We start from the raw sequence: 25,616 nt of genomic DNA on the forward strand, positions 1-25,616 counted from the left end.
AACAGTTGAACAAATGCTTAAACAAAAGCCACAAGCACAGTATTGTACGGGTTCCTAAATAGCTATATGGGGTCATCCATTACGTAACAAAGTTATGGAAGTCCAAAATGTTATTAAGCAGTAGATGGAATTTCAAGAGACTGCAAAATTATCCTTTTCTTTACACAAATGTGGCGGGCATACAGCGGAACACACACCATGCTCACACTGTACCGTGAGCCACAGTGCAACAGTGTCTAACTGCTCCCTACTCGAAATGCCAGGCTGATGGACCTGGATTATTTCACCTGGATGCTTTCACACGGCACAAACGACACATCTGTATAAGTGAATTACATATGAAAATTACTAATTCCACACCTTTCTACAGTCAATTTACCGTATTTTTCTAACCATAAGACACACTTTTTCTCCCCAAAGAGGTGGGGGGAAAGTGTGTGCATCTTATGGAGCAAATACTGCAAAAAAATTAGCATGCAAAAAACTCCCGAATGCTGCTGTGCCGGAATCTCAGGAGCTGCAGCAGAGCCTGCTCTCCCCCTCCCCTGGTACTTGTCAGCAGCTCACAGAGGTCCGGGCAGCAGGGCTCATGCAGTGTGCTGTTGGGTCCGTTCGGCTATTGGAAAATTGGCGGGGTCCCTGTGGCAGATGGGAACAAGTAGCGCTACTAGTTCCCATCCGCCGCAGGGACCCTGCAATGCCAGGTCGAGGGGCATTTCTTGGAGCAGATGATGACCCGGGTCAACCAGGCAACAACCCGGGACGGACCCATGAAATTGAAAGGGGAATTATTTTTAAAATCAAAGCACATTTTTATCAAGGCCACCCAGGTCATTTTACAATTAAAAATCTGCAAACAATAGCATTGGCTGGGATCATTTTCATGGGTAGGTAACATGTTCACTGCTGTTTGAGCAGGTGTTCCATGCTCTGCCCCTGCTTCTTTTCGGAAGTGCCATGCTGACTGGCACTCATCACCTGCCCAAAGACCATGTGCTGTCTGTGTCCAATTGTTGGTCTTTTCGCTGCCCAAACACCATTTTAAGATTAGGAATCAGAAGTCACTGCAGAGTATGCACAGTACTGGGACGCCGTTATGAGACCGGTTACAGAAGAGTAAAGCCTTGTACACATGCTGCGATTTTAACAATAATCGCTGGGGATATGGTCGCTAAGCAACCATATCATCGTGTGTGTATGGGGTGATAGTCCCTGGTAGCATGCTCCTCCAACCAACGGCTTCCCCTGCCTTTTCCCTGGCAGTGTCTCATTTTCATCTGTGACCATCTCTCGTCACAGATGAAAACGGGACACCGAGCAATATATTGCTCAGTGTGTACGGAGCTTTACAGATATAACTGAGAGTTCCTATGTATTGTACAGTAATCTTTGCAGCTCTTCCTTTTTTTTTTTTAGAAATGTTTTCAGGAAACAAACTATACAATCAATTTTTAAAAGAAGTGAAATCATTTCTGGAGATGGAGTCTACTTTAATTAGCTTTAATCCTAAGAAAGTCTAAAGTTGGGTACACACTGAAGAGCTGCGTACACAGCCGATATGTTGTTCCAATCAGAACCGTTACACACTGAGCAATGATAATGAAGGTACGATCGCAGGTTTGATGTGCAGCACAAGCAAACGACCGTGGAAGAATGCATGTAAAAAATAGATTGTGCGCACATTTACATTCTCAATGAAATATATATGAAATATAGTTAGTTGTGTTGATTTTTTCCTTACTCACATCTGCGCCTTGCAGCGACTTTTTTAGTACAGCCACCACCTCATCTTGAAAAGCAACTTCATCCACACATTTGGGTCGGCTGCAAGGAAATCACAGCTCGTTAATGTTTGATGGAAATAGGATGGAGAAATACATGCCATGTAATGGAGCAGGATTAGCCAGCCAATGGTTTTCCAGCTGTTATCCAACAGCATACACAGCTGTTGGATAACCAAAAGGATGAAGGGTATGGGCGCGGTCTTTTATTCATTTTAGTAACATGTTAATACTATTGGTTCTTTGCAAATAAACACCATATCTATTTACAATGCTTGGGTTAATACACACTTTGTAAAGGTGCCCATACACTGCCTGCGATGTCTCGCAGCAGTGTACGGACACCCGACAGCCTGAGAGCCGTCAGGACCTTCCCGGCGGCAGGGACGCATGCGATCCGTTGTGATGGATCTCATGCGTCCCTGCTTCCCGCCCGACTTGCCGCCAGGAGGAAGGGGTGGTCGGACCCGACGGCATGTCAGGGAAAGACGATTTGGTCTGATTTAAGGGTCCGATCGGCTGAAATCGGACCAAATCGCATCAGTGTATGGGGGCCTTAAGTGTATGTATCTATCTTTGCTAGTACTGAGGAATATGTATATATAAAATGTTCATTCTAGCACCCGGCACCTTTCAAAATCCGTGCAGTACATCTCTCCTGCCTGGGGTGTGTGTATGCTGAGGTGTTTCTAGCATCTGGTCTAGATCTCAATACAGACCAGACTGTACTAAAGCACCAAAGCAGACAGCGACACCCCAGGCAGGAAATAGCAACTGCACAGATTTTAAAAAGGTGCAGGTAAAATAGATAATGTTCACCTTCCATCCCCTAACCTGTCGATGGCAGGTTTAGCGTCCCTGATCCCGGACCTGAATTTAGACTCTTGGGTATTTAGAGGTATGGTTTCACTCAACGAAGCAACCAGCGAAGGCCATATCCTATCCTTTAGCCAACTTCAATCTAGGTTCTCCCTACCACATAGAGACTTTTATAAATTCTTACAAATTCGCCACTGGTTATATAGCATAACACAAGCCCCTTATAAAATTTATGTAATTCCAAATTACCTCCAAGATTTAATCTATAGAAAGGATAGTAAAGGGGGAATCAGTAAGTGGTACTCTTCCATCATAGACCTTTATTGACCCCAGAAATTAAAGGCCTTAGTAAAGTGGGAATCTGATCTCTCCTGCTTGTTAACAAATGAAGAGTGGCAGGGAGTGTTCTATAACTGTTTCCATGTGTCAAAATGTGCATCTTATATCGAACATTTCTATAAACTACTTCATCGGTGGTACCTCACCCCTGCCAGGCTTCACTCAATCTGGCCATCTCACTCAAATATGTTCTGGTGAAACTGTGGTGGTGTTGGCACCCTAATTCATGTCTTCTGGTCCTGCCCTACCCTCCTCTGGTCGGAAGTTTTCACCCTCATATCTGTTAACCTAGGTTACTATATACACCTCCTGCCAAATCTAGCACTTCTACATATTTATTTTGGGACTCTACCCCCGTCCGATAGGTATGTGATGGGCCATATATTAGTAGCTACCAGGTTACGAATTTCCCAATATTGGCGCACCCCTCAAGTCCCCACTTTATCAGCAGTCGAACACGCGGTCCAATCCCACTACGAATATGAAACTGCAGGTCTACTGTTCCAAGGTAGCCCTCCTAACCAGGATCTCCGTTGGTCCACTTGGCGTGCTTATAGATCCCTTCACCCGTTAAAGTGAGCCCCCTGAACAGCCATCCTAAGATTCCATGTGACATGAATGCCCAGCTGACTCATGACTGCCAGTTATTCCTTTATACTACAACAGATAAATTTTTCTTGTACTCGGTGCCCATGTGTAATTGACCAGGTAGCCACACCTTAATAGAATGTCTTGGTGTTTTATATAGTGTTGCCTTTATGTCTCATGACTATATTTTGTAATGGTAATTACGTGAATGTATCCCTATTGTCCAACCCTTCCCATTTTTCTATTCTGTACCCTTTTTTCCTATAAGAGTTTCATAAAAAAAAACTAATAAAAATCTTATAAAAAAAAAAAAAAGGTGCAGGGCAGTGGTTCCCAATTTTTTTTGAATCACGGCACCCTAGAGCATCAAAATATTTTCAAGGCACCCCTAGGCCAAATGCTTCTTATCGAGAAATTCAGAAAAAAAAAAAAAATTAAATGCATTGTGTTTATATGTCACATTTATCTGGTGAGGGACAGGATTTGCTTCTGTTTGTCAAAATATAATATGATTGGCAGCCACAAGCGCTGGTTTTGCCTGGTACATTGACCATAAATAATATGAATTGATCTTGGTCCACCAATACAAGGCACCCCTGCAAGTGTCATAAGGCACCCCACGGTGTCTAGGCACACAGGTTGGGAACCACTGGTACAGGGTGCTAAAATGAACATTAATATATTTTAAATATACACACAAATACATTTTTATCTCACTCAAATATATATTCAAGTGGGCGATATAACAACTTTTCCGATTCCCCTCCATGAAGCTAATGTATAAAGCAATAACAGATGGTTCTGAGAATAAATAAATGTCTGTCAACGTTTCACTGTGACCCCTTATACATTGTTTAGAAATTTATGGAAACTACATCAGGTCAGTACCAAGTAATGTCCCCTATACACCAGTGATGAAGTGCATCCCTCATTCCCATGACGGTCATATAGGTAATATTAACCCTTTGAGTGTAATGTTGCTGTGAGATGTGAGATTAAGATCTGTACATGTATGGCTGGCTTTACTGTTATAGCAGCATAAAGATGGCGGGAGAAAGTATGGGAGGAAATGAGGCTAGAGACATACGAGAGGTAAGGAGGACAGCTTTGGAGTGGTATAGGCAGCCAAATGAGAGCCCGGCAGAGGCAGAATGCAGAGAGAGGAAATTGAGGCAGGTAGCAAAGGTGAGTTTTTCTAACTCCACTTTACCAAGTCAGGCATTACCCCCGCCTTCTAGCTTCTTGTTTTGGTCTAAATCAGGCATGTCCAACGTTGGCCCTCCAGATGTTGTGAAACGACACATCCCAGCATGCTTTGCCACAGTTTTGCTATTAGAGAATGCTAAAACTATTGCAAAGCATGCTCGGATGTGTAGTTTTACAACATCTGGAGGGCCAACGTTGGACATGCCTGGTCTAAATTAAAGTCCATAGCAGGACGTTATGGAAAGCCGCCCACTCCTTCATCTGCTGTGAATACCAGCAATGATGCAGGAGCGCACATCAGCGCTCACTGCTCATCGCTACCGTACACACTGGCCAGCTTTCATGCTGAAAGCCACTCAGACAAGAAAACTGAGCGGCTTTCAGATGAGTCACCCAGTTTGTACAGGGCTTAATTGTCATGAAATCACATTGATATCGAGTTAAAAGCATGTATAAGTTCCTCTCTATATCAATCAAGTGCTGTCAACACTCTCCAATTCTTGATAGATTTACATATGTTCCATTCATGTTCCTCTGATGTAAACCATATTCATTATTGGCCTGCACTACTTGCGAGAACATATTGCAGCATATTGTACCCACACAATGTGCGATTCTCAGGTGCATTATGAACTTTTTCGTTAAAACAGCATCACTTGCAGATAAAAATCACACGGTTTCTTTCACATGCTATTGTAGCATATTGCATGCAACTTGAACTAGATGCAATCTAGTACAAAACACATCTGGCACAAACAGCACTGTGTGGGAACCTACAAACACTGGATTGATCCCCCAGATTGGTATACAGTAATCCACAGTAGGAGGTCAACCCAGATTTATATACTTTGCACCAGCACATATGCACTTTAATCTCTAATGAAGGGTTACTGGGATTGAGCTACCTTTAAATAAAAAAGCACTGGTTGCTCCATTAAAATCACCATAGAAGTACATCTGAGCCATTCATGTTCCTTTATTTAAGTGACAAGAAATTTGCGTTTGACAGCACTTGGTTAATAGAGGAAATTATACATTGTTTTAACTCATTATAGATGTGATTTTAATGCCAATTACTTAAAGGTTCTCTTGTTTTAACTAGCTGCATGATCATACTTTTTACCAGTGAACCCGGACAGTGATCGCGAAAACCCCAAAAAATTGTGGGTCCCTGGGACCCCTCAGTTAGAAAAATTGGGATCCTACCTGACCTTTTCTGGGTAACAATGGAATAAAGCCTCCTCTCTCCTTCTCTAAATTTAGGTCATGGCTTTGTAGGGAAGGGGTATAGCCACATAATAGTATCAATTCACATTACACAACACATCATAATGCCCAGCACACATTACGGCGCGCACCCCGCTATGCCCAGCACACATTACGGCGCGCACACACCGCTATGCCCAGCACACATTACGGCGCACACACACCGCTATGCCCAGCACACATTACGGCGCACACACACCGCTATGCCCAGCACACATTACGGCGCACACACACCGTGATGCCCAGCACACACTACGGCGCACACACACACCGCGAAGCCCAGCACACATTACGGCACACACACACCGCGATGCCCAGCACACATTACGGCACACACACCGCTATGCCCAGCACACATTACGGCGCACACACACCGCTATGCCCAGCACACATTACGGCGCACACACACCGCTATGCCCAGCACACATTACGGCACACACACCGCTATGCCCAGCACACATTACGGCACACACACCGCTATGCCCAGCACACATTACGGCGCACACACACCGCTATGCCCAGCACACATTACGGCGCACACACACCGCTATGCCCAGCACACATTACGGCGCACACACACCGCTATGCCCAGCACACATTACGGCGCACACACCGCTATGCCCAGCACACATTACGGCGCACACACACCGCTATGCCCAGCACACATTACAGCGCGCACACACCGCTATGCCCAGCACACATTACGGCGCGCACACACCGCTATGCCCAGCACACATTACGGCGCACACACACCGCTATGCCCAGCACACATTACGGCGCACACACACCGAGATGCCCAGCACACACTACGGCGCACACACACACCGCGATGCCCAGCACACATTACGGCACACACACACCGCGATGCCCAGCACACATTACGGCACACACACCGCTATGCCCAGCACACACTACGGCGCACACACACACCGCGATGCCCAGCACACATTACGGCACACACCGCGATGCCCAGCACACATTACGGCACACACACCGCTATGCCCAGCACACATTACGGCACACACACCGCTATGCCCAGCACACATTACGGCGCACACACACCGCTATGCCCAGCACACATTACGGCGCACACACACCGCTATGCCCAGCACACATTACGGCGCACACACACCGCTATGCCCAGCACACATTACGGCGCACACACACCGCTATGCCCAGCACACATTACGGCGCACACACACACCGCGATGCCCAGCACACACTACGACGCACACACACACCGCGATGCCCAGCACACATTACGGCACACACACACCGCGATGCCCAGCACACATTACGGCACACACACCGCTATGCCCAGCACACATTACGGCGCACACACACCGCGATGCCCAGCACACATTACGGCACACACACACACACCGCGATGCCCAGCACACATTACGGCACACACACACACCGCGATGCCCAGCACACATTACGGCACACACACACCGCGATGCCCAGCACACATTACGGCGCACACACACCGCTATGCCCAGCACACATTACGGCGCACACACACAGCGATGCCCAACACACACACAGCGATGCCCAACACACACCGCGATGCCCAGCACACATTACGGCACACACACACACCGCGATGCCCAGCACACATTACGGCACACACCGCGATGCCCAGCACACATTACGGCACACACACACCGCGATGCCCAGCACACATTACGGCACACACACACACCGCTATGCCCAGCACACATTACGGCACGCACACACCGCTATGCCCAGCACACATTACGGCGCACACACCGCTATGCCCAGCACACATTACGGCGCACACACACCGCGATGCCCAGCACACACACACTGCGATGCCCAGCACACATTACGGCACACACACACACACCGCGATGCCCAGCACACATTACGGCACACACACACACCGCGATGCCCAGCACACATTACGGCACACACACACACACACCGCAATGCCCAGCACACATTACGGCGCACACACACAGCGATGCCCAACACACACACCGCGATGCCCAGCACACATTACGGCACACACACACACCGCGATGCCCAGCACACATTACGGCACACACCGCGATGCCCAGCACACATTACGGCACACACACACCGCGATGCCCAGCACACATTACGGCACACACACACACCGCTATGCCCAGCACACATTACGGCACGCACACACCGCTATGCCCAGCACACATTACGGCGCACACACCGCTATGCCCAGCACACATTACGGCGCACACACACCGCGATGCCCAGCACACACACACTGCGATGCCCAGCACACATTACGGCACACACACACACACCGCGATGCCCAGCACACATTACGGCACACACACACACACACCGCGATGCCCAGCACACATTACGGCACACACACACACACACCGCAATGCCCAGCACACACACACACACCGCGATGCCAGCACACATTACGGCACGCACACATTACGGCACACACACACCGCGATGCCCAGCACACATTACGGCACACACACACACCGCGATGCCCAGCACACATTACGGCACACACACACACCGCGATGCCCAGCACACATTACGGCACACACACACACCGCGATGCCCAGCACACATTACGGCACACACCGCGATGCCCAGCACACATTAGGGCGCACACACACCGCGATGCCCAGCACACATTACGGCGCACACACACCGCGATGCCCAGCACACATTACGGCACGCACACACACCGCGATGCCCAGCACACATTACGGCGCACACACACCGCGATGCCCAGCACACATTACGGCGCACACACACCGCGATGCCCAGCACACATTACGGCACGCACACACACCGCGATGCCCAGCACACATTACGGCGCACACACACCGCTATGCCCAGCACACATTACGACGCACACACACCGCTATGCCCAGCACACATTATGGCGCACACACACCGCGATGCCCAGCACACATTACGGCGCACACACACACCGCGATGCCCAGCACACATTACGGCGCACACACACCGCGATGCCCAGCACACATTACGGCGCACACACACCGCGATGCCCAGCACACATTACGGCGCACACACACCGCGATGCCCAGCACACACACCGCGATGCCCAGCACACATTACGGCACACACACACCGCGATGCCCGGCACACACACACCGCGATGCCCAGCACACATTACGGCACACACACCGCGATGCCCAGCACACATTACGGCACACACACCGCGATGCCCAGCACACATTACGGCGCACACACACCGCGATGCCCAGCACACATACCGCGATGCCCAGCACACATTACGGCACACACACCGCGATGCCCGGCACACACACACCGCGATGCCCGGCACACATTACGGCACACACACACACCGCGATGCCCAGCACACATTACGGCACACACACACCGCGATGCCCAGCACACATTACGGCACACACACACACACCGCAATGCCCAGCACACATTACGGCGCACACACACCGCGATGCCCAGCACACATTACGGCGCACACACACACCGCGATGCCCAGCACACACACACCGCGATGCCCAGCACACACACACCGCGATGCCCAGCACACATTACGGCACACACACACACCGCGATGCCCAGCACACATTACGGCGCACACACACCGCGATGCTCAGCACACATACCGCGATGCCCAGCACACATTACCGCACACACACCGCGATGCCCAGCACACACACACCGCGATGCCCAGCACACATTACGGCACACACACACCGCGATGCCCAGCACACACACACCGCGATGCCCAGCACACATTACGGCACACACACACACACCGCGATGCCCAGCACACATTACGGCGCTCACACACCGCGATGCCCAGCACACATTACGGCACACACGCACCGCGATGCCCAGCACACATTACGGCACACACGCACCGCGATGCCCTGCACACATTACGGCACACACGCACCGCGATGCCCAGCACACATTACGGCGCACACACACCGCGATGCCCAGCACACATTACGGCGCACACACACCGCGATGCCCAGCACACATTACGGCGCGCACACACCGCGATGCCCAGCACACATTACGGCACACACACACCGCGATGCCCGGCACACACACACCGCGATGCCCAGCACACATTACGGCACACACACCGCGATGCCCAGCACACATTACGGCGCACACACACCGCGATGCCCAGCACACATACCGCGATGCCCAGCACACATTACGGCACACACACCGCGATGCCCAGCACACATTACGGCGCACACACCGCGATGCCCAGCACACATTACAGGGCACACACACCGCGATGCCCAGCACACACACACCGCGATGCCCAGCACACATTACGGCACACACACCGCGATGCCCAGCACACATTACGGCACACACACCGCGATGCCCGGCACACACACACCGCGATGCCATGCACACATTACGGCACACACACCGCGATGCCCAGCACACATTACGGCGCACACACACCGCGATGCCCAGCACACATACCGCGATGCCCAGCACACATTACGGCACACACACACACACACACCGCGATGCCCGGCACACACACACCGCAATGCCCGGCACACATTACGGCACACACACACACCGCGATGCCCAGCACACATTACGGCACACACACACCGCGATGCCCAGCACACATTACGGCACACACACACACACCGCAATGCCCAGCACACATTACGGCGCACACACACCGCGATGCCCAGCACACATTACGGCACACACACACACCGCGATGCCCAGCACACATTACGGCACACACACACACACCGCAATGCCCAGCACACATTACGGCGCACACACACCGCGATGCCCAGCACACATAACGGCGCACACACACACCGCGATGCCCAGCACACATTACGGCGCACACACACACCGCGATGCCCAGCACACATTACGGCGCACACACACACCGCGATGCCCGGCGCACACACACCGCGATGCTCAGCACACATACCGCGATGCCCAGCACACATTACGGCACACACACCGCGATGCCCAGCACACACACACCGCGATGCCCAGCACAGATTACGGCACACACACACACCGCGATGCCCAGCACACACACACCGCGATGCCCAGCACACATTACGGCACACACGCACCGCGATGCCCAGCACACATTACGGCACACACACACCGCGATGCCCAGCACACATTACAGCACACACACACACCGCGATGCCCAGCACACATTACGGCACACACACCGCAATGCCCAGCACACATTACGGCACACACACACACACACACCGCGATGCCCAGCACACATTACGGCACACACACACACACCGCGATGCCCAGCACACATTACAGCACACACACACACACACCGCGATGCCCAGCACACATTACGGCACACACACCGCGATGCCCAGCACACATTACGGCACACACACCGCGATGCCCAGCACACATTACGGCACACACACACCGCGATGCCCAGCACACATTACGGCACACACACACCGCGATGCCCAGCACACATTACGGCACACACACCGCGATGCCCAGCACACATTACGGCACACACACACACCGCGATGCCCAGCACACATTACGGCACACACACACACACCGCGATGCCCAGCACACATTATGACACACACACACCGCGATGCCCATCACACATTACGGCACACACACCGCGATGCCCAGCACACATTACAGCACACACACACACACCGCGATGCCCAGCACACATTACGGCACACACACCGCGATGCCCAGCACACACACACCGCGATGCCCAGCACACATTACAGCACACACACACCGCGATGCCCAGCACACACACACACACCGCGATGCCCAGCACACATTACGGCACACACACACACACCGCGATGCCCAGCACACATTACGGCACACACACCGCGATGCCCAGCACACATTACGGCACACACGCACCGCGATGCCCAGCACACATTACGGCACACACGCACCGCGATGCCCAGCACACATTACGGCACACACGCACCGCGATGCCCAGCACACATTACGGCACACACGCACCGCGATGCCCAGCACACATTACGGCACACACGCACCGCGATGCCCAGCACACATTACGGCACACACACCGCGATGCCCAGCACACACACACACACCGCGGCACACACACCGCGATGCCCAGCACACATTATGAAACACACACACACCGCGATGCCCAGCACACATTACGGCACACACACCGCAATGCCCAGCACACACACCGCGATGCCCAGCACACATTACGGCACACACACACACCGCGATGCCCAGCACACATTACAGCACACACACACACACCGCGATGCCCAGCACACATTACGGCACACACACACCGCGATGCCCAGCACACATTACGGCACACACACCGCGATGCCCAGCACACATTACGGCACACACACACCGCGATGCCCAGCACACATTACGGCACACACACACCGCGATGCCCAGCACACATTACGGCACACACACACACACCGCGGCACACACACCGCGATGCCCAGCACACATTATGACACACCGCGATGCCCAGCACACACACACACCGCGGCACACACACCGCGATGCCCAGCACACATTATGAAACACACACACCGCGATGCCCAGCACACATTACGGCACACACACCGCAATGCCCAGCACACACACCGCGATGCCCAGCACACATTACGGCACACACACACCGCGATGCCCAGCACACATTACAGCACACACACACCGCGATGCCCAGCACACATGACGGCACACACACACCGCGATGCCCAGCACACATGACGGCACACACACCGCGATGCCCAGCACACATTACGGCACACACACCGCGATGCCCAGCACACATTACCTGCACACACACACCGCGATGCCCAGCACACATTACGGCACACACACACCGCGATGCCCAGCACACATTACGGCACACACACACCGCGATGCCCAGCACACATTACGGCACACACACACACACACCGCGGCACACACACCGCGATGCCCAGCACACATTATGACACACACACACACCGCGATGCCCAGCACACATTACGGCACACACACTGCAATGCCCAGCACACACACACCGCGATGCCCAGCACACATTACGGCACACACACACACACCGCGATGCCCAGCACACATTACAGCACACACACACCGCGATGCCCAGCACACATTACGGCACACACACCGCGATGCCCAGCACACATTACGGCACACACACACCGCGATGCCCAGCACACATTACGGCACACACACACACCGCGATGCCCAGCACACATTACGGCACACACACACACCGCGATGCCCAGCACACATTACGGCACACACACACACCGCGATGCCCAGCACACATTACGGCACACACACACACCGCGATGCCCAGCACACATTACGGCACACACACACACCGCGATGCCCAGCACACATTACGGCACACACACACACCGCGATGCCCAGCACACATTACGGCACACACACACACCGCGATGCCCAGCACACATTACGGCACACACACACACCGCGATGCCCAGCACACATTACGGCACACACACACACCGCGATGCCCAGCACACATTACGGCACACACCGCGATGCCCAGCACACATTACGGCACACACACACACCGCGATGCCCAGCACACATTACGGCACACACACACACACACCGCGATGCCCAGCACACATTACGGCACACACACCGCGATGCCCAGCACACATTACGGCACACACACCGCGATGCCCAGCACACATTACGGCACACACACCGCGATGCCCAGCACACATTACGGCACACACACACACCGTGATGCCCAGCACACATTACGGCACACACACACACCGCGATGCCCAGCACACATTACGGCGCACACACACACCGCGATGCCCAGCACACATTACGGCGCACACACACACCGCGATGCCCAGCACACATTACGGCGCACACACACCGCTATGCCCAGCACACATTACGGCGCACACACACCGCTATGCCCAGCACACATTACGGCGCACACACACCGCTATGCCCAGCACACATTACGGCACACACCGCTATGCCCAGCACACATTACGGCGCACACACACCGCGATGCCCAGCACACATTACGGCACACACACACACCGCGATGCCCAGCACACATTACGGCACACACACACACCGCGATGCCCAGCACACATTACGGCGCACACACACCGCGATGCCCAGCACACATTACGACGCACACACACCGCGATGCCCAGCACACATTACGGCGCACACACACCGCTATGCCCAGCACACATTACGACGCACACACACCGCTATGCCCAGCACACATTACGGCGCACACACACCGCGATGCCCAACACACATTACGGCGCACACACACACCGCGATGCCCAGCACACATTACGGCGCACACACACCGCGATGCCCAGCACACATTACGGCGCACACACACCGCGATGCCCAGCACACATTACGGCGCACACACACCGCGATGCCCAGCACATACACCGCGATGCCCAGCACATACACCGCGATGCCCAGCACACATTACGGCACACACACACCGCGATGCCCAGCACACATTACGGCACACACACCGCGATGCCCAGCACACATTACGGCGCACACACACCGCGATGCCCAGCACACATACCGCGATGCCCAGCACACATTACGGCACACACACACACACCGCGATGCCCAGCACACATTACGGCACACACACCGCGATGCCCAGCACACATTACGGCACACACGCACCGCGATGCCCAGCACACATTACGGCACACACGCACCGCGATGCCCAGCACACATTACGGCACACACGCACCGCGATGCCCAGCACACATTACGGCACACACGCACCGCGATGCCCAGCACACATTACGGCACACACGCACCGCGATGCCCAGCACACATTACGGCACACACACCGCGATGCCCAGCACACACACACACACCGCGGCACACACACCGCGATGCCCAGCACACATTATGAAACACACACACACCGCGATGCCCAGCACACATTACGGCACACACACCGCAATGCCCAGCACACACACCGCGATGCCCAGCACACATTACGGCACACACACACACCGCGATGCCCAGCACACATTACAGCACACACACACACACACACCGCGATGCCCAGCACACATTACGGCACACACACACCGCGATGCCCAGCACACATTACGGCACACACACCGCGATGCCCAGCACACATTACGGCACACACACACCGCGATGCCCAGCACACATTACGGCACACACACACCGCGATGCCCAGCACACATTACGGCACACGCACACACACCGCGGCACACACACCGCGATGCCCAGCACACATTATGACACACCGCGATGCCCAGCACACACACACACCGCGGCACACACACCGCGATGCCCAGCACACATTATGAAACACACACACCGCGATGCCCAGCACACATTACGGCACACACACCGCAATGCCCAGCACACACACCGCGATGCCCAGCACACATTACGGCACACACACACCGCGATGCCCAGCACACATTACAGCACACACACACCGCGATGCCCAGCACACATGACGGCACACACACACCGCGATGCCCAGCACACATGACGGCACACACACCGCGATGCCCAGCACACATTACGGCACACACACCGCGATGCCCAGCACACATTACCTGCACACACACACCGCGATGCCCAGCACACATTACGGCACACACACACCGCGATGCCCAGCACACATTACGGCACACACACACCGCGATGCCCAGCACACATTACGGCACACACACACACACCGCGGCACACACACCGCGATGCCCAGCACACATTACGGCGCACACACACTGCGATGCCCAGCACACATACCGCGATGCCCAGCACACATTACGGCACACACACACACACACCGCGATGCCCGGCACACACACACCGCGATGCCCGGCAAACACACACCGCGATGCCCGGCACACATTACGGCACACACACACACCGCGATGCCCAGCACACATTACGGCACACACACACACCGCGATGCCCAGCACACATTACGGCACACACACACACCGCAATGCCCAGCACACATTACGGCGCACACACACCGCGATGCCCAGCACACATTACAGCGCACACACACAGCGATGCCCAGCACACATTACGGCGCACACACACACCGCGATGCCCAGCACACATTACGGCGCACACACACACCGCGATGCCCAGCACACATTACGGCGCACACACACACACCGCGATGCCCAGCACACATTACGGCACACACACACCGCGATGCCCAGCACACATTACGGCGCACACACACCGCGATGCTCAGCACACATACCGCGATGCCCAGCACACATTACGGCACACACACCGCGATGCCCAGCACACACACACCGCGATGCCCAGCACACATTACGGCACACACACACACCGCGATGCCCAGCACACACACACCGCGATGCCCAGCACACATTACGGCGCACACACACCGCGATGCCCAGCACACATTACGGCGCACACACACCGCGATGCCCAGCACACATTACGGCGCACACACACACACCGCGATGCCCAGCACACATTACGGCGCACACACACAGCGATGCCCAGCACACATTACGGCGCACACACACACCGCGATGCCCAGCACACATTACGGCGCACACACACACCGCGATGCCCAGCACACATTACGGCGCACACACACACCGCGATGCCCAGCACACATTACGGCGCACACACCGCGATGCCCAGCACACATTACGGCACACACACACCGCGATGCCCAGCACACATTACGGCGCACACACACCGCGATGCCCAGCACACATTACGGCGCACACACACCGCGATGCTCAGCACACATACCGCGATGCCCAGCACACATTACGGCACACACACCGCGATGCCCAGCACACACACACCGCGATGCCCAGCACACATTACGGCACACACACCGCGATGCCCAGCACACACACACCGCGATGCCCAGCACACCGCGATGCCCAGCACACATTACGGCACACACGCCGCGATGCCCAGCACACATTACGGCACACACGCGCCGCGATGCCCAGCACACATTACGGCACACACGCACCGCGATGCCCAGCACACATTACGGCACACACGCACCGCGATGCCCAGCACACATTACGGCACCCACGCACCGCGATGCCCAGCACACATTACGGCACCCACGCACCGCGATGCCCAGCACACATTACGGCACACACGCACCGCGATGCCCAGCACACATTACGGCACACACGCACCGCGATGCCCAGCACACATTACGGCACACACGCACCGCGATGCCCAGCACACATTACAGCGCACACACACACACACAGCGGCACACACACCGCGATGCCCAGCACACATTATGACACACACACACCGCGATGCCCAGCACACATTACGGCACACACACCGCAATGCCCAGCACACACACACACCGCGATGCCCAGCACACATTACGGCACACACACACCGCGATGCCCAGCACACATTACGGCACACACACACACACCGCGATGCCCAGCACACATCGCGATGCCCAGCACACATTACAGCACACACACACCGCGATGCCCAGCACACATTACGGCACACACACCGCGATGCCCAGCACACATTACGGCACACACACCGCGATGCCCAGCACACATTACGGCACACACACACCGCGATGCCGAGCACACATTACGGCACACACACACCGCGATGCCCAGCACACATTACGGCACACACACACCGCGATGCCCAGCACACATTACGGCACACACACACACACCGCGATGCCCAGCACACATTACGGCACACACACACACACCGCGGCACACACACCGCGATGCCCAGCACACATTACGACACACACACACCGCGATGCCCAGCACACATTACGACACACACACACCGCGATGCCCAGCACACATTACGGCACACACACACCGCGATGCCCAGCACACATTACGGCACACACACACCGCGATGCCCAGCACACATTACGGCACACACACACACCGCGATGCCCAGCACACATTACGGCACGCACACACCGCGATGCCCAGCACACATTACGGCACGCACACACCGCGATGCCCAGCACACATTACGGCACGCACACACCGCGATGCCCAGCACACATTACGGCACGCACACACCGCGATGCCCAGCACACATTACGGCACGCACACACCGCGATGCCCAGCACACATTACGGCACGCACACACCGCGATGCCCAGCACACATTACGGCACGCACACACCGCGATGCCCAGCACACATTACGGCACGCACACACCGCGATGCCCAGCACACATTACGGCACGCACACACCGCGATGCCCAGCACACATTACGGCACGCACACACCGCGATGCCCAGCACACATTACGGCACGCACACACCGCGATGCCCAGCACACATTACGGCACGCACACACCGCGATGCCCAGCACACATTACGGCACACACCGCGATGCCCAGCACACATTACGGCACACACCGCGATGCCCAGCACACATTACGGCACACACCGCGATGCCCAGCACACATTACGGCACACACACACACCGCGATGCCCAGCACACATTACGGCACACACACACCGCGATGCCCAGCACACATTACGGCACACACACACCGCGATGCCCAGCACACATTACGGCAGACACACACCGCAATGCCCAGCACACATTACGGCACACACACACCGCGATGCCCAGCACACATTAGGGCACACACACCGCGATGCCCAGCACACATTAGGGCACACACACCGCGATGCCCAGCACACATTAGGGCACACACACCGCGATGCCCAGCACACAATAGGGCGCACACACCGCGATGCCCAGCACACATTATGGCACACACCACGATGCTGGTGATTTATCTCCAGTTTATCTCTTCTCCAAGCTTAATAAATCTGCCCCTGAGTATCCAAAGGTCCAGCTTTGGGCAGATTTCTGATCACCACCTTTGAAGGGTGTGAGCAGAAATAACAGGCAACTGCACCCATCAGCATGAACAACTGACTACCTCCCAATGACTTCAGACAAGAGCTGCAGCAGCACAAAATACCTGAACCCCCCTGTTGAATGTGTTTTGTTATTAAAGTAACCAGTGACAAATGAACATGGATAATGACTTTAAGCAAATCACTTACCAAATGATATCTAAAACAAAGTGAAATGTAAACCTGAAAACTCAGAAAAAAAATAGCAATGCAACCTTTAAAAAGTATTTTTAGAATAAAAAATAAAACATTACTATTTTTCCACCCATGGGACTGGTTTCTGCCTCTTGCTGTCACTGCCAGGACCGCCTGATGTGGTCTTCTCCTTCCAGGGCTTGGTGCTGATGGAGGTGCCCCCTTTCAGGAAGGCCTGCATTCTCCTGCAGCTGCCAACACATAGAGCCATGTACATCACTATGCTGTAATGTCTATTTACTGTGTAACTACACACACAAATATTATATACAAACGGGAGCCACATATAATAAATACATTGGTCAAATACAGACCGTGGGCTATTATATCTATTGGGAACAGTCAATGTGACAAGCATACAAGTTTCCATGTGCTGATAAAGTTTATTTCAATTTATAATAACCCAGGGGCTCATATATCCTGTACTTGCACCTACATACATACACTACTACTGATATACATACACTGCATATGTATAGACATTTGGAACTCCGCAGGAGAAAGCAATGACTATTACTAATAGTAATAGATACACACATTATTTATTCCATACCTCCCAACATGACCCTCTCCAGGATGGACACAATGCTCTGCTCCTGGACATCCCTCTTAATTTATTATTGCCATTGCCAGGGCCGTAACTAGGGGGGGGCTGGGGGGGCACGCGCACCGGGCGCTGGAGGCAGGGGGCGCTGGAGGCAGGGGGACGCTGGTGTGACCAGCGGCAGCAGCGGGGAGCTAGCGCCGCAGCCACATCAAAGATGGCCGCCCGCCGCCGCCCCCTCGTCTCCCCGCTCCCCCGCTGGCTGCCCTGCTCCCGTCCCCTCACGTCTCCCCCGCTGTGTATGCGGGAGAGACGTGGTGCTGCATATGCTGCTGGACCGCTAGCCAATGGCCGCTCGCGGTCCAGCAGCCACCAGTTGATTGGCTGCTGGACCGCGAACGGCCATTGGCTAGCGGTCCAGCAGCGGGAGTTAGAAATTTTTTAAATCATACAGCACATGACAGCAGCAGCACGTCTCTCCCGCGAATACAGCGGGGGAGACGTGAGTGGACGGGCAGGCAGGCACAGGCACACTGACAAGCCTGCCTGCCTGTCTGCCTCCCGCAGGCGGGGGAGGGGGGGGTTCTATCCCCCTTGGCAACGAGCACACTGGCATTCTATCCCCCTTGGCAACGAGCACACTGGCATTCTATCCCCCTTGGCAACGAGCACACTGGCACAGATCAATCCCCCTCGGCAACGAGCACAGATCAATCCCCCTTGGCAACGAGCACAGAGGCACAGATCAACCCCCCTCGGCAACGAGCACAGAGGCACAGATCAATCCCCCTCGGCAACGAGCACACTGGCACAGATCAATCCCCCTCGGCAACGAGCACACTGGCACATATCTATCCCCCTTGGCAACGAGCAGAGGCACAGATCTATCCCCCTCGGCAACGAGCACACTGGCACAGATCAATCCCCCTCGGCAACGAGCACACTGGCACATATCTATCCCCCTTGGCAACGAGCAGAGGCACAGATCTATCCCCCTCGGCAACGAGCACAGAGGCACAGATCTATCCCCCTCGGCAACAAGCAAATTCAGTCCACCTTGGCATCGGCAAGAAGCCCCTGGCATTGAGCATATAGGTAAGTGGCACTTATGTGTCAAATGTGTATGGTGTGTTATACAGTATGTCATGGGCATTGCGTCGTGTTATATAGTATGACATGGGCATTGCTTAGTGTTATAAAGTATGACATGGGCATTACGGAGTATTTATTTGTAATGGGCATTGCGGTGTTATATAGTATGTCATGGGCATTGCGTAGTGTTATATAGTATGTAATGGGCATTGCAGTGTTGTATAGTATGTAATGGGCATTACGGTGTGGCTGGGGGCTGGGGGCATGGCTAGAGGCTCACAGAGCCTCTGGGTCATGCCCCCATAGCGGCAAAATGGGGGCGTGGCCTCGTGGGGGGAGCAGCGATTATAGGCCACGCCCCCAAATTAGGTCACGCCCCCTCGAAAATTTCGGCGCGCCTCCGGCGCGCGGCATCACTAGGGTGGGGGGGGGGGCACCAAAAGACTGCCTTGCCCCGGGCGCCGGAAACCCTAGTTTCGGTCCTGCCATTGCCTGTGGTGAAACACCTTCCTTATCAGATAACCTGTTCAAAACAGGTGACAGCCATCATAAAGTAAGAGGAAAATCTAGGAGTAATTTGTCCCTCCTGGCATGGGTCAAATGTTTATTCTGACATAATCAGTATAATGGAGCGTTCTCATGCACGACCCCTGCCCCGACGCTCACCTGTCCCCTGGCCGCCGGTACTGCGGTGCTCGCTGTCGGATTTGGAATCCGCTGTAGAGCGCGCCAAAGCCAGCAGCCACATCCGGGTTACAGGGAGGAGCTACCGTCAGAGCGCCCAGCTGCTGCACCACTACTTTAGCTGCGTGCCGTCATGTGACTGGGGTAGGCGGTGTCACTCATCCTGCTGCTGCGCGTAATGTCAGCCGCCAGCGTGCATGTGTGATTGCACTGTAGCCGGATGACTATCCCCATCACGGCCGAGGTGGCCTCTATCTCCTGGGTATCTGGGAAAGAAGGAGCTGCTGTATACGGGGCTGCAGATCTAGTAGTCCGGGAGGAGCCCCGTAGACGAGCTCAGGAACAAAGACAGGGCTGTAGCGGGAAAGGGGCATGCAGTCTGTTACATCGTTGTTTGTCTGCTATGGTCGTCACTTGAGTCACAACATCAGTGGCCGCCCGGTGGGAAGCATTTAATGTTTAGGTGCCGGGTTGCACGTACTACATATCACGCTGCAGCCAGTGGCGTAACTACTACCTCATACCTCCCAACATTACCCTCTCCAGGAGGGACACTTTGCTCTGCTTCTGGACTTCTGCCTTAATTATTGATTGTCATTACCTGTGTAGTGACACTTTTTCTTAGCCATCACCTGTTTCACACAGGTTAATTGATATCAGACATTATGGGCAGTATTCAATGAGGTTAATTCGCCCAAATTTGTGCTATTTTCGCGTTGGAAGGTGATTTTTTTGGGTCAGAAAGCGAATCACCCTATTCAACGTGCACTTCTCGCCGTCTTTCTAAGAGATTTTTGCCGTGTAGCAAATCGCCATCTTTTCATGGTGGAAATTGAACTTTTAAAATAAAATCAGGAATTTTATTCTGAGAAGGGGCATGCTATTTTTATTCATGTGCTTATAGCACATGAATATATATTTAATTTGAAAAAAAATATTGCTTTTTTTTACACAGAGCAGCCAGCAGGGGGCCGGGAGCCGAGAGCTGCTCATTAGATATTCATATATTCACTGCACCCGATCATTACATGATCGGGTGCAGTGAATACCTGGACCCATGTTGGCTCTTCCGTGCAGCAACCTGGGGTTCACATTCGCCGTCAGGGGCAGCAAGCCCCTGCGACGTTGAATAGGGGGGACAGCGAGGCTCCGGAACACGGCGGGCAGTGGGGAGTTTGCAGCGAATCCTAAACAGGATTCGCTGCACGTCGTCAATATTATCATTGAATACTGCCCTATGAAGGAAGTCCAGAAACAGAGCAATGTGTCCCTCCTGGAGAGGGTAATGTTGGGAGGTATGCTACCTAACTTGCTGGACGTTGAACATAACACCGACAACTGCAAAGCCCTGTCCCCGGTGTTATGATTGTCCCACAGGCCAATCGGTCGAACATAATGGATGACCATCGATTGGTAAAACTATCGATGGTCATCCATTGCATATTTTAACACGATCAATGGCCAGTTGCACTATTGCCATTGATGACGATGGCCATCCCTACGTTTGTGTTGAGAGATTCCCAGAGTGGCTTGCCCTTTGACCCACCCACAGCCCACCAATTGACCCACCTTCCTCAATGCGACCACTATTTAGGTATTGCCATCGATAGTGTAATACTATGCATTGGACCATATATCAATGGTCACCAAGTTTCTTGGCCTTTGGACCAATCAAAACACAGGGGCGGGGCTTTAAAGGGGTGTCAGGGGGTGGAGTTAGGCTCAGTGTCCCGGCCCCTTGGGTGGGGGGGGGACAACTATTCATTCACGCTTGACATCGATGGTGGGAAACCATCTGATTCTCCACCATCGATGGCAAAACTATTCTACATTGGCCATAAACCATCAATGATTTTGGGATGTCATCAGAAGCCCACCTTCAAATGATGGCTGGGCTTCTGCCATAGAATCTTTCAATGTGATGGTAAATTAATATGATTTGTGCAGGCGCAAAAAAAGCCCTTTTTCCGCTTGTGCAAATATCTTCAGCACAGCCATGCAAGCGCAGAAAGGCTGTCTGGTGGGGGAGCAGGACCATTGAATCACCATCAAATGTTTACCATTCAATGGCTACAAATATCGGAATGCTGCCATCGAATGATAAAGGTACTGCCATCAAAACAGTTTGATCCCCGCACGTGCATATACCCACAAATTACCACCGGAGTGCTGGCACTAAGCTGCAAGAATACATATAATGGACATTGTGCAGCTGTTCCTTGTTATAAATATACACAAGTAGGCAGCAGGCTTAATACAAGAAAACTGTTATAATAATTGAAGTAATGTTTACTTACTGACTGTCCCTGCAGTCAGACTGCCAGTCTGCCGGCTCCTGTGCTGTGCAGTACTTGTTGCTGCAAGCCGTGCATGATAAGCATAAGGCATACTCAACCAGTATTACACTATTTGAGTATCCTCATATTTTATGTGGAAATTGCTTGGGAACTAAGATCCGCATATCCTGATAACTGACAAACATCTGCCCTATTGCAAATATTGGGCGGTATTCAATGACCTGAATCGTTGGTCACAGCGATTCAGATTTTACATTCGCCAGCCATTCACCGTTTTTTTTACGTCGATTCGCCAAGCGTAGGGATTCGTCGGGAGTCGCCGGGACTAGCTGTGTCACCCTATTCAACGTGGCTGAGAATCGCCGCCCCCAACGGCGATTCTCAGCCAATCCGGCGTTTCCCTAAACAGCTTCAGTACTGTAAGAAATTGCAGTGAAATGCAAGAAAAATGCAAATTACCCTGAAAAAACAATTCCAATACAGCAGACTGCAAAAGCTGTGTAATCTCCTCAAAGGCCAAACGAAGGAGTGAGGTGGGGAGGAGAATCATGGGTAAGTGAGGTGCACCATGGGTAAGAACAGTGCTTTGTGGGAGAAAAAAAAAATACCAGAAAAAATTAAATATATATTTGTATAGCACTTCTACGACCATCACATCACACAAGGGCAGCAAATAATAATACATTACACTTGCAGAGTTAAATTGAACACTTAAAACCAATTATTTCACAGGTTCCTATAAAAGTTCACCATAAAAAGATGACGAGGGACACTCGGTGAGGAACGGCGATATGAAACAAGAAATAAGAATCGCCAACCTCTCATTGAATACACTTTTGGCGATTCATGGTGATTCCCGTCGACTACCGGCGAATCCCCATGAAAATTCCTATAGACAAAAACCGGCGATTTGTAGAGAATAACATTTGCCGATTGGTGCTTCATTCACCGGTCGTCATCGGCGAATAGAGGTCGTTGAATAGGGTGATTCGCTTTTTCAGCTCCAAAAATCGCCGGCACACACGAAAAAAACACAGAATCGCCATAAAACTTGGCGATTCTGCGTCATTGAATACCGCCCATTGTCTGTGCTTCTTGAGTAGACCAACCTATATGGTACAGAGTTATCTATCATTTCCTTTGGCGCATAAGGAAGAATTTATAGATATTTAACAGCATTACTCTTGTGTTTTATCTATTTTTTAGGGCAACTACATGATCATTCCTTAGGAGCAGATATTAGGGGAACTATGCTCTTTACTCATAAGTGAAGTGCCTGATATATGTGTGGCATAGTTAATTTAATCTGCCTGTGCACAATAAATAAATGGTTAGTGTAGGGACATACTGTTGCAGGCTGTATATCATTTGTAATATTAACTAGTTGGCACAGGGGTGATTCAGGTTGGTATGCAAAAGCAAACTACTTTAATGGACAAAACCATGTGCACTGCAGGTGGGGCTGAATTAACATGTGCAGAGAGTTATATTTGGGTGGGGTGTGTTCAAATTGAGGCCCTTATTCAGATCTGATCGCAGTACAAATTTGTTCTCAAAATGGGCAAAACCATGTGCACTGCAGGTGGGGCAGATGTAACATGTGCAGAGAGAGTTAACTTTGGGTGGGGTGTGTTGAAACTGAAATCTACATTGCAGTGTAAAAATAATGCAGCCAGTATTTACCCTGCACAGAACCAAAATAACTCACACAAATCTAACTCTCTATACATGTTACATCTGCCACCCCTGCACATTGGTTTTTCCCATTTTGAGAACAAAT

The 25,616-nt window shown here is 53.1% G+C and overlaps 1 protein-coding gene across 2 annotated transcripts in view; it reads right to left on the minus strand.

Annotated features, from left to right (window-relative positions):
• Nucleotides 1-21,675, minus strand: part of RFC4 (replication factor C subunit 4) — a 31,841-nt gene extending 10,166 nt beyond the window's left edge. Inside the window, exons 1-3 of one of the 2 annotated variants that reach the window (XM_083177637.1) lie at nucleotides 21,522-21,675; nucleotides 19,279-19,410; nucleotides 1,746-1,824 (exon numbers count right to left, since the gene is read on the minus strand). In XM_083177637.1, coding sequence (XP_083033763.1) covers nucleotides 1,746-1,824; nucleotides 19,279-19,400 — 201 coding nt within the window. In that variant the 5' untranslated portion in view covers nucleotides 19,401-19,410; nucleotides 21,522-21,675. The remainder of the gene's footprint in view (nucleotides 1-1,745; nucleotides 1,825-19,278; nucleotides 19,411-21,521) is intronic. The other variant, XM_083177638.1, reaches the window with a different exon arrangement.
• Nucleotides 21,676-25,616: the final 3,941 nt, after the last annotated feature.

This window comes from Crinia signifera, chromosome 3 (assembly GCF_055691185.1).
Source record: "Crinia signifera chromosome 3, ASM5569118v1, whole genome shotgun sequence".
NCBI classification, from domain to species: domain Eukaryota; kingdom Metazoa; phylum Chordata; class Amphibia; order Anura; family Myobatrachidae; genus Crinia; species Crinia signifera.